Here is a 16,275-nt window from a genome sequence, read left to right on the forward strand (position 1 = left end):
AATTGGATTATTTTTACTACTTAGTTGCTGCATTGGAGGTTTTAGATTTTGGATACTTTCTAATATGTGCCACGTGGTACAAGTACAAAGGAACACAAAATGATCACAATCTTGAAGTCTCCATGAATAAATTAGAACCCACAAAACCTCTAGTTTGATTAAACACTTCCTCATGTTCTTCTTCTTCATCATTTAAATACAAATACATAAAAGTTCAGCCGCCTGGGCAATGTATATTTGATTCATGTTACACCCAATCTCACCATTAGACTAGAAATGGCAATGCCTAATAGTTACAATATTTGGTTATCAATATATTAGTAGAATATTTTATCAAATGTAGAATGTTAGATAAATAAATGTAAAAATAGATAAATCAAAGAATGGAGAATTGAAGGGACAAAAACAAGTTAATTGTGTGATAGAACTAATCGATTGTATTATATAAATTTCATGCATTTGGATTTTTTTGTCGTATAAATCTAGAAGTATGAAATTTGTAATACTGTGACATAAAGTAAAAAACAATAAAATACAAAAGTGACACAAAGTTATTTATCATGACCAGGATTATATCAGCATTTTCTTAGTTATTACTTCTTTCTTTTCAATTTATATGAACATATTTCCTTTGTAGTCGTCCGTTTCAAAATAAAATTGCTAATAGTAAATCAAATTGTATACTATTATTCCACTGCCATAATTGAAGAGGGTTCTTAGCTCTTCAAGATATGCAATAGCAAAAGCTGAAGCTCACCATGGTCCATGAACAAACACAGAAGCTAGGGCCCAATGAGCCAAGGTCCGAAGAATCCAGGCCCAATAGTTAAGCGAGTCACATTTCATCAGTACTTTTAAGTGATTTGGCTTCAAAAATTTTCTACTTTTAGAAGTTCTACTTAGGGCCGGTTTGTCCATAATTTTTTTTTGGAATTTTGGAGTTGGAGTTATGTTTGGCCATAGTTTTTGAAATTGTATTTTTTGTTGAAATGTTGTTGTTTTGGTTGTGAAAAAAGTGAATTTTTTTGAAAAACAAGTTTTTCTTGTTTTTTGGAATTCCGGAATACAACTTCAAGTTGTATTTGGAATTCTTATGGCCAAACTGAAAAGTGGAAAAAGTGAAAAAAAATTCCGGAATAAAGTGAATAATTCTTATGGCCAAACGCCTACTTAATCAGCCCTTTTGTTATTCTTCAATATTTTATATGCATATTTTATGTATTATGTATGATATGATGAAGAATTAACCTAATGTATGATATGATGAAGAATTAACCTAATGTATGATATGATGAAGAATTAACCTAAGTATCGGCTTACCCAATTGCTTAAACAAAACATAGCTGACCAATGTAAAATATATGCATATATCCACGTATAATATGTATATAATGTGTATAATGAATGTATAATCTATGTATATCGGCTAGAAAAAGTAGACAGTGAATCCTACTAGCTATTTGCATAAAGATCCCATCGTGTTATGGCTGTATGGCAAACTAAAACATCCGCGACTTCATAATAATGAAGGGTTATTTCATTCTAGTGTTCATATTTTTGCTTAATTTGTTCAGAAGGTACTTTAATTTGAACTTATGTAGAAGAAAAGAAAAGCATGCTTTTTAAATTATACTGACCTCAATATGTTTAAAGGTTGTGCCAAAAAAATATAAAGAATAATTTTCGTTCTAGAACAATTTGAGATATAACCTGACATATCTCAAATTGGGACCACAATTTTTGGCTTTGCTACTTGGAATATCAAAGGTGCTACTTGCAATTTTCAGTTTAGTTGACTAATACTGGACTCTATTTAATTGGATGAATGGAACTTCTACTATTCTCCCAAGAATAATCAAATGGTTTGTACCTACAAATGTATATTATAATAAATCAGTGGGTATAAACGATAACCCACATGCACTTTCTTGTCTCTCTACGTAAATGTCCATACTCAGTCACACTGATATTTTGAGTAAACACGTAAGTTAATTTTGGGAGTTCACACCAACATAAACCTCTTAATAAAAGAAGTAAAATAAACATAGTTTAACTTCCGAAGTGGCGTGGTACTATTTTTTACATTATCAGGTTAAGATGACCTACAACAATAAGTAACTCTCTAGTCCATCTCTATAATAATTTTAACTTGGTCACCTAAAAATGTTCTGATGATACCGACTTACTATAATAGATTAAAAATACACTAACGCTTTAAGAATCTTTTCACATTATCAATTTGTATAAGTTAAATCCTTAAACGTAAAAGAGACAAAATTGCAACTACAAACTTACACGTACTTTTAAAAAAAAAGGAAGAACCGTATCGACATGTATCCAAGACTTGTCTAGAAGAAAAAAGCGAACAGGCGCAAAAAAAAGTAGTAGGTTAAACTTTGCAAATTTTGGCGTTTGCTCTTGGAGTAATTAACGCTCTCCTCTAGTGATACCAGAAATAGTTGCCACTTAGTGATTTCCAGCCTTTTTGTCTGTCATAGACTGAAACAAATTATGGACTTTATTGGTATAAGCAGTGGAACTCTCGATCACTTTACAGCCAATCATATATAAGATGGTCGTGGAGATATAATGCACTCAACAGTGAGAACTGAGAAAGAAAGTTAACAAATAGCATTCGATTTCCTCACTATGGATTACACAAGATATTATGTCAGCAGTGTCGATTTATTATCACGATTCGACTTACTGAATTGTTGAATTTAGAATTCTAATGGTTTTAAAGTCTTGCTTCTTGTAATTGATTTTGGGTTAATTTATTTTTAGGCACAATACAACGACATCTCCTTAAATTTATCAAAGAAATTTTAATTTGACATACTAAAAATTACGACATGTTTAATTTACCATTTTATACCTATTTTACCCTTAAGATTCGAACATGCGATAAAAAGTATTTCTATTACATACTTTCAACTTAAAATTTTGAAGAAAAAAAAAATTGCGGGTGTTCTCAAATGCCCATTACGTAGAAAAGTTCACCACTTAAAATATGTCACCTTAATTTAATTATACGCATTAATCTCAATAAGTCGTAAAACCCCATGCATGTTCCAATTGATGTTAATGTTCATAATTAAAGGAGAAAACACATTTTTTGTATTAGCTTATTTACATAATGAATTCTTGTGAACACGTGCAGAAATTTTTTCAAAATATGAGTCGAAAGTGTCTAATATAAACCCTTTATCAATTATCATGTGTTCTGATGCTCAATGGAACATGTCATGCATTGGTTGAGTTTATAAATAACATTTACTTACAATTTAAGGAGTTGATGTATTCAACTTATTTTTAAGTAGTATCGACCTATGATACATATATATCTTGCTTTTCGAAAAAAAAATTATTAACACATAAAAAAACAAAATTGAATAGAAATATGTTGGATGAGATCCCTTAATAAAGTGTGTATCCGTTGGTACTGATCGTCCCCACTTCTTTCCTTATTTTTAGAACATCACTGCGGTTGACTACACGTCTTTGAATTACTTTAAACTATACATCTATCATTAGTGGAAGTTACAATGGTTGTTACTTATTTGATTAGGATTTATGGTGCTATGTACAAACCCACAAGTTTCACCCTTATGTCCATGAGTTACTATAAAAAAAAAAAAAAACAGGCTTTTGCAGTATGACACATTGAGTGCCTTTAGAGCTAGATCTGAAGGAAGTATTAGAAACAAATTAGAGTTGTGGCTGGTTAAATAGAATATTCCCTTTTTTATTTATCCACATCTGCTGCTACTTTATGCTACATTTCAGCTTCCGGAGGAGTATATAAATTAGCAGGGAGAGAGTGAAAATGAGTAGCAATAAGATAGACGCCATGGAAAATAATGAGAAAACAACAAGTTTTAGAGATGATGATAATGAGAAAGAGCCTGAAATTAACTACAGAGGAGTGAAGGCCATGCCATTTATTATAGGTAAGCAAACTTTGCTTGTTTCTTATCTTGGTTAGTGAGTTACTACATTAAACAAAGTTAACAATTGATAATGAGTTGCTTCATATGTTGTTTGCAGGAAATGAAACCTTTGAAAAACTTGGAGCAATTGGGACACTTTCCAACCTGTTGATTTATCTTACATCAGTATTCAACATGAGCCACATCTCGGCCGCAACTCTGATCAATGTCTTTAATGGAACCACAAATTTTGCCACTTTGCTTGGAGCTTTCCTCTCTGATACTTACTTTGGTCGTTACAAAACACTGGGATTTTCATCCATTACTTCATTTCTGGTACTAATTATACCACCACTTCTTTAAATTTTGAAGGAAGAAAATATTAATCCTGAAGTACTGATACACTTGTTTCTTGTTTGAAGGGGCTGTTTGTGATATCATTAACAGCAGTATTCAAGAAGCTACATCCTCCACACTGCGATTTGAAAGATATCAGCCAATGCATAGGACCAACAGGATGGCAAATGGCATTCTTGTTGAGTGGATTTGGGCTACTGATCATAGGTGCAGCTGGGATTAGGCCGTGTAACTTAGCTTTTGGTGCAGACCAATTTAATCCCAAGACAGAATCTGGCAAAAGGGGTATTAATAGTTTCTTCAACTGGTACTTTTTCACCTTAACATTTGCTCAAATGGTGTCTGTTACACTCGTGGTTTACGTGCAATCCGACATTAGCTGGTCCATAGGATTAGCCATTCCTGCAATCTTCATGTTGATTTCATGTTTCCTCTTCTTTGGAGGCACTAAAATTTATGTCAAAGTGAAACCAGAGGGCAGCCCATTGACAAGTGTAGCCCAGGTTCTTGTGGTTTCTACCAAGAAAAGAAGGCTAAAATTGCCAGAGCAACCATGGAAATCTCTTTTCAATTACATTCCTCTCAGGTCTATCAATTCCAAGCTTCCTTACACTAATCAATTCAGGTAACAGATAGGAGCAAATCTATTATAAATTTAATATTATTTAATTACTCTCTATGTCCCAATATATGTGATACTTTTCGCTTTCCTGGAATCAATTCGACTGAACTTTGAAGTTAAATTGGATTAGATTAACTCAATATTTTAAGATTAAAATTTATACATTTGAAAACTACATGGAAAGTACTATAAGTCGCAACTTTTCTCATATCAATTTGGTGAAAAAAATACATCTTAAAATGTTAGTCAAAGTTCATACAGTTTGAATATCGGAAACGAAACGTATCACATGGATTGGGACAGAGGGAGTATTAGTTTATAACCTCAAGTTAATTAATTTGATTCAGCATCTTGATTTCTCATTGGATTGATACAGAGTGTCATTCCTCATGAAGTATGTCTTGAATATTCGACAGGTCCACTTGTTAGCACTTTGCATGTTGCATGTTTATTAGGTATTCATTAGGTATGACTACTCTTAATAGTGACTGTTGTATGTCTCCATTAGTTTAACTACTAGTACTAAACTTATGGATTTGGTTCAGATACCTAGCTAAGTGACACCGACACTCTAGTCTGATTAATTATTTGTATCAGTGCAGTTAAGATTATCCTAGATATATCTATCCCCTTTAAAGCTGTGATCTTGGCCTGAAAATTGAACATAACACTATATATTTATAGATATAGATATATATATTAATTTTGTTGAGGTTTAATAACTTTATTTATTCCTGTTAGTATGTTAGGATGGAATGCAGAAAAGCATGGGTTATCAGCATTTAGTTAAACCTGATTTGTCTAGATAGTTTCATATTCCATTTTACATGACTTACCAGAATCAATTGTCATTCAAACCACAACTTTTTCATTTACAGAATACTTTAATCTCTTTCCATTTGGCACTGAAATATTATTAAATTGGTTAAACTATATTATCCTCTCTCGAAGAAAGTCATCAGAAATGGCCTTGATCAATTATGTCATCAGCAAAATATGTGAAAATTCAGATGCTCTATCATCCCCATTTTGCTGACTCAGTGTGAAAACCATTATGGCCAATGTCTCAACTATCCATTGTTCACATAAGGTTAACTACAAAACTAAAAAACAGAATCTTGTGATTCTTAGTAGGCGCTTGGCCATAGAAACCGAAAAAAAATTCACTTTTTTTTGAAATTTTGGAGTTGGAGTTGTGTTTGGTCATAGTTTTTGTAAATAGTATATATTTTTTTTTTTTTTGTTGAAATGTACTTTTCAACACGGTTTTGGTTGTGAAAAATAAGTTTTTCTTTTTTTCAAATTCCAAATACAACTTCAAGTTGTATCTGGAATTTTCATGACCAAACACTAATTTTTGAAAAAAGTGAAAAAAAAATTACGAAAAAAAGTGAATAATTCTTATGGCCAAACGGGTCCTTAGAGTCACTTAACCAATACGCATCACATGGTAGGGCCCTGTATTTACAGGTGTCCGATCAGAAAAGAAAAAAGGACCATCGCCTAAAAGATATTTCATGATATTGGGTACAAGCACTGGGAAGAAAGTTATGTCTTTTAGGAAATTGGTCCATCAATATACTCAAAGCACACGTCAAGTTATTTACAAGAAGAGAGGAAATAAGATTTCTTGGCCTCTTATAATTTGAATAGAAGAAAATGACTTTTTTAGATCTCTTATGTGTTTTTTTTAGATCTCTTATATGTAAAAACTGAAAATCTCTTGTATAAGGGTCATAAAACTAAAAAAAGTTTGTAAAGGACCAAATAATCATTTAAATTTACTGTGCTATAAGGTTTCTTGACAAGTCTGCAATAGTAACACCAGAAGACCAAATCAAATCAGATGGATCAGCAGCCAATCCATGGAACCTATGCAGTGTGCAGCAAGTGCAAGAAGCTAAATGTGTTGTAAGGGTAATTCCTATTTGGGCTGCAGCAATTGTATACCATATTGCAATAACTCAGCAGCAACAATTTGTTGTCTACCAAGCCCTTCAATCAAACAGACATCTTGGCAACAGCAACTTCCAAATTCCAGCAGCAACTTACACTATTTTCTCCATGTTAAGTCTCACTCTTTGGATACCCATATATGATCGTATCGTCGTCCCATTACTCCGAAGAATCACTGGAAAAGAAGGTGGTATAACTATACTTCAAAGAATGGGATTTGGTATATTCCTAACTGTTCTATCATCCCTTGTATCTGCATTCATCGAGGAACGAAGGAGAAAACTGGTTTTCACAAATCCAGCATTAGGGCTACATTCAGAAAGAGGATTGGTTTCTTCCATGTCAGCTCTATGGTTGGTTCCTCAGCTATCCTTAGCAGGACTTGCAGAGGCATTTTGTGCCATTGGACAAGTGGAATTCTACTACAAGCAGTTTCCAGAAAATATGAGAAGTATCGCGGGGGCTTTCTTGTTCTTGGGAATGGCTGCTTCCAGTTACTTGAATAGTTTCTTGATCTCTATAGTGCACCACACAACAGGAAAGGCAAAAACCGGTAACTGGCTACCGGAAGACCTTAACAAGGGGAAATTGGATTACTTCTATTTCTTGATTACAGCATTGGGGATCCTTAATGTTGTTTACTTCATAATATGTGCTAGATGGTACAAGTACAAGGGAAGTGATGACACCAGCAGCGTTACATTGGAAATGGAAAGGAAAAAGGTTGAGAAACACTTCGTATGACATTAATTTAAGGATAAAACTAAATGAATAGTATGTTATTCCAATTGTTAGCAGCCATTTGGGTTGAAAGTTGTAATAGAAAAGCTAAGAACAAAATAGCCTCCATTAATCTCACTTCTAATAAAATTTAAATGGGAAGAAGCGTGTGGAAGAGCTTATTGTCATAGTAGTAGTAGTAGTAGTAGCAGCCTTAAGCCACAGCATCTTTGGATTCTCCAATTGATAAACTATTTATGAAAGAATTTCTCAATGGACAACTCAAGTCAAGCTGCAGGGTGGACTAATTTTATTCTTTCCTCAACATCGCTTGATAAATACCCAAAAAAAAATCTTTCACTTGTAGTTTCAATGGAACACGTGTGCACGTATACATTCTCTTGGCTCGAACAGCCAAACATATTTTCTCAACTTAGAGAGTGAAAGCAACTCATCTCACGAAATCAGTGCAGCTACCACTGTGATTTCCAGAAACGGAATAGGGTAAGGGCATATAATAAAGTTAAGCGAAAACTAAAAAGGAGGAAATAGGATAAGGAAAACAGAACTTAGCAGAGAGCCTAGCATCAAGCTGAAGAATGAAAGCCAACAAAAGAAGTGGACACAGTGCTCTGCTTATTATATGAAGCCAAGAAACGATGGGAAACAAGTACAACATATAGTGGATGCGAAACAACGAAATATAATTAGAAAAAAGCTTTTACGAATATAGACAACGAATACCGGCATCACTTGATGTTCATCATTCTGGGTCACTACAACATCTACAGGAGCTATGGAACATGAAGGCAGGAAACGGCAAAATAAGAACTTCAATAATATTACTCTGCTAATCTATAAGGCACTACTATGAACATGCTGTTTCAAAGGTAACTCACTATAACATTTTGATGTCTTCACTCCCATCACAACACCAGTTCAATTACACCTCCAGAGCAGACTTTCCCTTTAAACGGTGTATGCCTGCTGGATTGTCTCAATGTCAAGACCCTTCAACTTCACCACTGATTCAACATGACCTTTCAGTGTATGCAACTCACGCAGCCTGCAATTGAAAATTTCAGCTTTGAGGTGTAGAATACTCAAGTGTTCAGCATAGCTAAGACATTTTAATAGAACAAAGTTGAGTAATAACTGCAGAGAAAAGTTGAGTAATAACTGACCTAGCAATTTCAGCTCTCTTCTTCGCTTCCTCAGCCAACTGGTTAAGCTCATTGAAATTGGTAGTTTCGCTAAATATTTTAGGGTCTGGAACTTGGAGCCCATGAAGGGTTCTTTGTGCATGTGCCCATTGAAGCTCACGTTGTTCTTTTCCAAAATCTTTCTTCCGGGTGAAAGCAATCTGCAGAGAAATAAAAATTAAAGAGACACGTCAAATACCAACAAGATAATAATAGGAATAGGAGCAGGAATGACTCTTAAGTATCTCTTTATTCTTCCCAGTTCATACCCTGTTCTCAAGAACAAGATCCCAGGCCTTCCCACTGAGAGCATAACGGATAAGGAACTTGATAATATCTAGAGGGATATAGAACACAATATTGTAAAGCCAGATAACTCCAGCCCAACCCCAGCCAATTCCTTCAATTGCAGCAAAGCTCCAATTCGCATAAACAGCAATCAAGGTGGCAACCTGTGCATATTTAGTTCCCATATATTAGATGTCCACAAAGTTAAGAAAGCTTTGAGAGAACAAAAAAGCAGCAGATGGCTCACCAGTTGAGCAATCAAAAAAGCGACCACTAACAACAAACCAGGGCGCTCCACGAACGACCAACTTCGAGATCTTGTGACAAATATCAGGGCCTGACTGATAGTGCTTACTTGAAGGTAAATTGCAGAGGCGAGCTTCCTAAAATCATCAGTTGCTGTTTTCTCAAGTGTTGATACCCCAAATACTCGCTGGAAATTCACCGAATTAAGTCAGATATAAAACTAAGAGTGGGCCAACATTAACACCCTACTTTAACTTATAAATACACCGAACAGCAAATACAAAGGACTTATATAATTGTCCATAAGATAAAGTAGCCAGTAAATGTGTGTTGCGTGTCTTCATATTGCTTTGAATCTCTCCTCCATACACTTAATTAAATTAGACAGAAGATATATCGTCTATTCATATGTACTAGAAAGGTCATTTGAATCTCTTATGTAAATGTCCATTCTAAAACAATTAGAAGGGTAACTAAATTTGGAGCAGTCAACAATTAGGAAGGCCTGCAATCACATCATCCCTCATAACATAAAAGATTTTTTAATGTAGACGATATAGGTTGCTCACCGGAAAGAAATCTGTTTTGTATGCTGCCCAAAAGAAAATGACTGTCATCATTGCCAAGTAGCCACCAAGAACAACTCCAGTAGTAAAAATCTCAGCCAGTTTCCAGCTATCCGGCAGAGGAGATGGTTTGACCCTATCCTTCGATATTGTCATAATGGTACCTGATATTTCCAACTTTTGGTAGTTAGATGTCCACAACAGTGAGTAAAAACTTGAGCAGAAACTAACAGTGATACTCAGATGAGATATTAAACCAGAGAGGTGCTACACCAATTGGAAGACACAACCACAACAAAATTAGGCTCATAATATTTCAGTTTAAGCTTACCCCATATTAGAGGTCAATATCAAAGACTTTAAAGGCTTAAGCATCAGATATATTTCTGATAGTTAAAAGACTAACCATCATTAAGAATTGCAATGATAAGCACCATGAAAGGGGGAAAATCAAACTTCCAGATCAGAGCCAGAAGCATAAAACCAAGCTGTGACATTGAATTAACAAAAAGAGTCAAGTGTACAGATGCATTTGACGCTGAAACATAAGATAGACAAGATAAAAGAATGAAGCAGTTGCAAATAACTTACCACAATACGGATTGTGATGGAAACAGCATATATCTGCCAATGCAAAAAATACATAATCAGATGAGTTATCCATATCATAGCTAAGAGACAGATTAAGAGCATTTAACTCATTTCAAAATTCAAGGCATTGTCCTTAGTTAACAATTTTATCTTACATTTCTGAACCAACCCCAAAATGAAAAAAGAATACCGTGTAGTTTTTCATCCTTTGAAAGATTGCTCGACTGGTCAAAACAGCACTGATGATGACACTAAGACCAGGTTCAGTAAGGACAATATCAGAAGCACTACGAGCCGCATCAGTGGCATCATCAACAGCAATCCCGATATCAGCTTTTTTAAGAGCAGGAGCATCATTGACTCCATCACCAGTCATACCACAGATATGTTTCCTAGCTTGCAAGCGCTTTACTATCTCATATTTGTGCTCTACAGCAATGACCAAGACAAGGAATCAGCAAAGGCCAATCATCTTTTTAACCAAAGTTCTATACTGAAGAGCACAACTAGATATGCAAAAGAGTGATTCAAAAAATAAATACCAGGGAAAACACCAGCAAAACCATCAGCCTTCTCTATAAGTTCATCAATTGGCAAAGCAGAGATTGATTCATCCTTAGTCTGTCCCAATAGAGCAGATGAAGGATACATATTTGTACCCATTCCCAGGCGGCGCCCAGTTTCTTTTCCAATTGCCAGTTGATCCCCTATAAAAGTACAAACGCTAAGCCATTAAGCATCAAAAGCATGCAAATTTTTTTTAAGTCATACACTAATATGCACAATCTCTTCCAATTAATTACATCTCAGCATTTCTACAATGGAAAGCAATATAAAAAGATACAGGTTGATGGTCAAAATTATTAGTGTTTTAAGATTCAACAATGAGAGATTGAAGAGATTCTTATTGACATATTAAAATGAAATGGCAAGATACAGGTAGCATCATTACACTTTCAAGCAGCCGCAGGACAAAGTAGCGCCTACTCTATCAATCCAACTCTTACTCATTGTTCCCTCTCCTCACCCAAAATAAAACAATATAAAAGAAAATAAAAGGACAGCAAGTCAGCATTTAACTTTCCCAAGGCAGAATCAGGAGTAGTATCTATAGATCAAAATTTGTCAATCATGCTATTCAACCAAGGATTCGTGGAAGAGTTTACTACCATATTAATTTAGTGATAACTTGGAAATCTCATCTCATATAATACACCATTTCCTCTTAACTCTTTCTCTCGAGCGCCAGGGGAGGGGCAGTAAGAATCCATAGACGTCAATACCAATTGCCGACAACACATTGAATGAGATTGTCTAATATGAGAAACCACATAATACCTGTGATCATTTTGACATTTACTCCGAGGTTTAAAGCCCTCCTTATAGTCTCAGCACTGTCGTGCCTAGGTGGATCAAACAAAGGTAGGAGACCAATGAACTGCCATGGTCCCCCAGCGCTCTCCTTTCTTCCCTCTGGGACTTCCTGCATCGAAAATTGGAGAACATGCATAATCGAATAGATAATACCTTTTGTTTGCAACAAGCATAGGACTTGGGCATAAATAGAATTGATCACTAGTCTCCTCTGCTGGAGGCATTCCGTTATTATAACCCAAAGTTGTGGATTTGGTCTATCCAATTTATATATAGAAGTGATGAGATCTGATGATAAAAGAAAATGAAAGTACCTGATATGCCACACCAAGCGAACGCAAGCCCCGCTCGGCAAACTTATCAATCACCACATGAACTCTACGCTCTATATCTGACTTGTTGTGTGCAAGATTTAGAATCTGAATACATATTGCAGCTGTGGATTAGAACATGCAAGCAAAGGTAAAAACAGCAAAGAAGGACTGCACTGTGTGATAACTAAAGTACCTGCTCCGGTGCACCTTTGCTAACCCTATGCATTTTTCCCTCGCCATCAAGATAAGTAAGTGCTGTTCGTTTATCAGTGGGATTGAAAGGAAGGAAGTGTATTTCACGAATGCCAGCACGTGCCTATATTAATGGCAACTGTTAGAGCAATCTCCGGACTGGGGTGCACACATAAATCATAAGGTACACAGCGGTAAAAGTTACCTCTTTTGGGTCAGCCAACATCCCAACAATAGCAGTATCAATCGCATCCTGGTTCTCAATTCGAGAGGCTCGAGCTGCCATTAGAACTACAGTGTCTGCATCAACACCTTTGGCAAATACCTGAACAATTAACAAGAACAAACAAAAAGGAAAATCACAGTTCTACTAGTGGAATAAGTACACGAGCAATCACGCATTTGACTAAACTCTTTATTTCTCACCTCAATAAGGGCTTTGTCAACACTCAGCTTGTTCAGTGTTAGGGTTCCCGTCTTGTCACTGCATAAAACATCCATGCCAGCCATCTCCTCTATAGCCGTCATTCTTTTTGTAATGGCCCCCTGTATAGTTAAAAATTGATCAAATAAGCATTCACATAGCAGAAGGGCCCCACAACAATAGCTCAAAAATTCAAGAGATGGTAATAGTAACAAACCTGTTGAGCAAGACGATGAGAGCCAATTGCCATCGTGACCGAGAGAACAGTTGGCATGGCAATTGGAATACCACCAATGAGAAGCACAAGAAGATTGTCTATTCCGGGACGGTATTTGCGGTGTTGGATAGGGTACATCACAATAATCTCTATTATCATCCCTACTGCAATTGAACAGATGCAGAAGTTTCCTATAGCAGTCAAAACCTGACGATAACCATAAACATCATTTGTAATGTAAGATTTCATAAAAGTCAGATAATCAAGATCATTTGCATGGATTAGCAGAGAAAAGACTCCACTTGCCTTCTGAAAGTGTCCCACTTGGTTTGTACTGTCAACAAGGTGAGCTGCCTTCCCAAAAAAGGTATGAACCCCTGTAGCAATCACAAGAGCTTCTATCTCTCCCTGCTTACACGTGGAACCAGAGTAGACACCATCTCCAGGACCTTTTGTTACAGGAAGAGATTCGCCAGTCAAAGCAGACTGCAAGTTGAGAGAAAAGTATAGTGGCACTGTCAGGAAAAAGGTAGATTGAATGCAGAAACTCCATGCGATCATAAACTTTAATCACCTGATCAATTTTGAGCGGATCACCCTCGAGAAGACGAGCATCAGCTGGAACGATATCTCCCAGTTTAATACTGATTATGTCCCCAGGCACTAGAACAGCAGCATCTTCCTCGTCCCATTTTCCATCTCGAAGAACCTCCACAAAGACAGGTGCAAACATTCAAACAACTCAGAACAAAAACTCTAACTAGATATATTCATGAATTTCTGTTTGTAAGACAACAAGGTCTATTTACAGTCAAATGGAAACAGGAGAAAGAGATTATGTCTAGTACCTTGGCTTTTGGAGCAAGCCGAGCCATCAGCGCAGCTGCTGCGTTGCCAGCATTGTTCTCTTCGATAAAACTAATTGTTGAGTTGATTATGAGCAATGTGATGATACCCACAAAATCCTGCCAGTCTGGTGGCTTTCCCTAGAAGAGTCCACATATTCTTGCACTGAGTTTACAGGACCCAGCAAGAAAATTGAATAGAATTGTAATTCAAAATGCGAGTTCTTACTCCGCCATTTGCCAAAGCAATTGCCATGATAGCAGCAGCCTCCATAACCCATGAGAGAGGGTTCCACATAAAACCCAAAAATTTCAAGAATTTGCTCTCCTGTAACACACCAATAAAGAATTACTCCCTACCTCTACCAATAAGCACAGGAACAACGTCGTAAGCCTCTATCGTGATCCAATCTTTGACAGGTTACAAGCACCATAAATCAAAAACCTTTTTCTACTTAAGGAACTAAAGCTATCAATGAGCAAATTGACATAAACACACTTCTTATTCAGACAAAACGAAAACTACTTCAAACTGATGGACAAACACAACAAAAACAAAAAGAATGAAAAAGACCACTACTTGCCAGTGAAAACACTACAGACAAATAAAATTCAGGAGAAATAACTAAAGAAAAGGGAAGGTTGGAGCACAACTGCAGTTACAATTAGCACAGAAGATGGAAGAAAAAAAAAAAAGATGAAAAATTAGCAAAAGATAAGTTAACAGTTAGCACCTCCTTTTCCTCAAGCTTGTTGTACCCAAAAATGGCCAACCTTTCTTGAGCAGCAGTAGCAGTAAGTCCATCTTTGGTACATCTCAAATTCTCAAAAACTTCCTCAATGGGTATATTTTCCTGCCAAAAAAAAAAAAATTCAAACTATCAAGAAACAAGAATTAGCAAAGTCCCCACAAAAAATTAATTCTTAAAAACATTACCAAATCAACAGTTTCCTTTAAGACAGCATCTAGCACTTCAGGCTTGTCAGACATCTTCTTTAAACTCGTTATTTCCCCTTGTTAACACTGTCTCAGATCAGAAACACCATAAATAGGACTCTCTAAAGCAACACAATTTGGTGAATTTTAGGGAAGAAAAGAACAAAAAGATTGGATGTTTGAGAAAAGATGTTGGATTTTATAAACAGCCAAAGGGTCACCAAAAACTACTACTCCTAAGTAGACACTAAATAAATAGTAGTAAACAGTTACAAACGTATTTAAGATTTTAGACGGTTAAATTTCTTAATTTTTATCGTGAATCCAAATATTATTTTTTTAAAAAGGAAATTTATATATATTTTATAATCATATAAAAATTATTATAAAACACAATAAATAAAATATTTAAAAGATTTATAATAAAAAAGTATTTAATTCCAAAAAATCTAACAACCTCACATAAATTAAAACGGAGGAGTTTGTTCTCGCTTAAAGTTTTTATTTAAATTGCGAGACTTTTTATATTTCTTTTTTTTTTCTTGGTTTCGCATCAGCATGACTTTTATTTACCAATCTTTATGATCCTTCCTTTACATCCGGTCAATATTTAACATATTAATAACTTTAATTGTTATGATATGGATATAAGTAAAGTTCATAAATTAATGACTGAGATTTAATTTGACAAGAATATCCAATCAAATTTTAGTTAAAGAATATAAATAATATACGCTAACATATTGTAGCTAATAAAATGAAGTCGAACATTTTGAAGCGATTTAAGAAAACAACGTACTAACTGTGTAAACGTTTTAAAATATTAAATTAATGATTACAAATTTATTTGACTAGACAAAATTTAATCAAAGTTTAAATAAGTGAATATGAATGTTTAAAATTCTTAAAATTTTATAAAATAAATTATTAGTAAAATGGTGTCAATTTTGTTAATTTCAAATTAAATTATTCTTATTTGTTTTCTTCTTTTGCCTTTTATTTCGTTTTTACTAGTTACTACTACAATAAAAGGCCAAAATATCTTAAATCTTGAACGAAATAATTGGCACGCCTGTTCAGGGGCCTCGAGCCGACCTATTTTCTACTCTATCCATAATTTTCAAAATTCTGAAATAAATATGGTGGTCCACATTTGAAATTTTGTTATTGTGTTAAGATTTTTGTTCATGAATGAAAAAGTGAACTAATTGCAATTTGCACACCTGTCCCTGATAGAATTAGAAAGGAATATCAATTGTTAGGAAGTTGAATCTAAACAGTCTTTCATATTAGATGCTGATGCAAGTTTCACGATTTGAATATTTGTCATTTTCTTAATAGTAGGTGAACAACAACTATAGTGTTGATCAAGATTGTAAATTCTCAATCTTATTCGATCAAGGATGTAACATATAATTTATTCGGGTTTAGTTAGATTTCACTGCGAGGGGGAAATCCAAAAAGAAAAAAATCTATTCAGGTTCAGAGGTAACTT

At 34.9% G+C, this 16,275-nt stretch overlaps 2 protein-coding genes across 3 annotated transcripts; one reads left to right on the forward strand and one right to left on the reverse strand.

Moving 5' to 3' along the window:
• Positions 1-3,689: 3,689 nt before the first annotated feature.
• LOC132055892 (protein NRT1/ PTR FAMILY 2.11-like) lies at positions 3,690-7,749 on the forward strand. The gene is made up of 4 exons (XM_059447904.1): positions 3,690-3,950; positions 4,048-4,265; positions 4,352-4,911; positions 6,705-7,749. Exons 1-4 carry the CDS (start codon positions 3,827-3,829, stop codon positions 7,606-7,608), a joined length of 1,806 nt encoding a protein of 601 aa, XP_059303887.1. The 5' UTR covers positions 3,690-3,826; the 3' UTR covers positions 7,609-7,749.
• A 454-nt stretch (positions 7,750-8,203) lies between these two features.
• Positions 8,204-14,936, reverse strand: LOC132055890 (plasma membrane ATPase 1). 2 transcript variants are annotated; one of them, XM_059447901.1, is made up of 21 exons: positions 14,781-14,936; positions 14,578-14,697; positions 14,073-14,171; positions 13,847-13,984; positions 13,573-13,707; positions 13,305-13,484; positions 12,999-13,205; positions 12,784-12,903; positions 12,563-12,682; positions 12,359-12,481; positions 12,166-12,270; positions 11,816-11,960; positions 11,020-11,184; positions 10,668-10,906; positions 10,478-10,510; positions 10,293-10,374; positions 9,890-10,050; positions 9,322-9,507; positions 9,056-9,238; positions 8,769-8,947; positions 8,204-8,650 (listed from the first exon to the last, which is right to left on the reverse strand). In XM_059447901.1, exons 1-21 carry the CDS (start codon positions 14,832-14,834, stop codon positions 8,554-8,556), a joined length of 2,871 nt encoding a protein of 956 aa, XP_059303884.1. In that variant the 5' UTR covers positions 14,835-14,936; the 3' UTR covers positions 8,204-8,553. The 2 variants fall into 2 exon arrangements, with proteins under 2 accessions (XP_059303884.1, XP_059303883.1); XM_059447900.1 differs by having other exon boundaries at positions 12,999-13,484.
• Positions 14,937-16,275: the final 1,339 nt, after the last annotated feature.

This window comes from Lycium ferocissimum, chromosome 5 (genome assembly GCF_029784015.1).
Source record: "Lycium ferocissimum isolate CSIRO_LF1 chromosome 5, AGI_CSIRO_Lferr_CH_V1, whole genome shotgun sequence".
Taxonomy (NCBI): Eukaryota; Viridiplantae; Streptophyta; class Magnoliopsida; order Solanales; family Solanaceae; genus Lycium; species Lycium ferocissimum.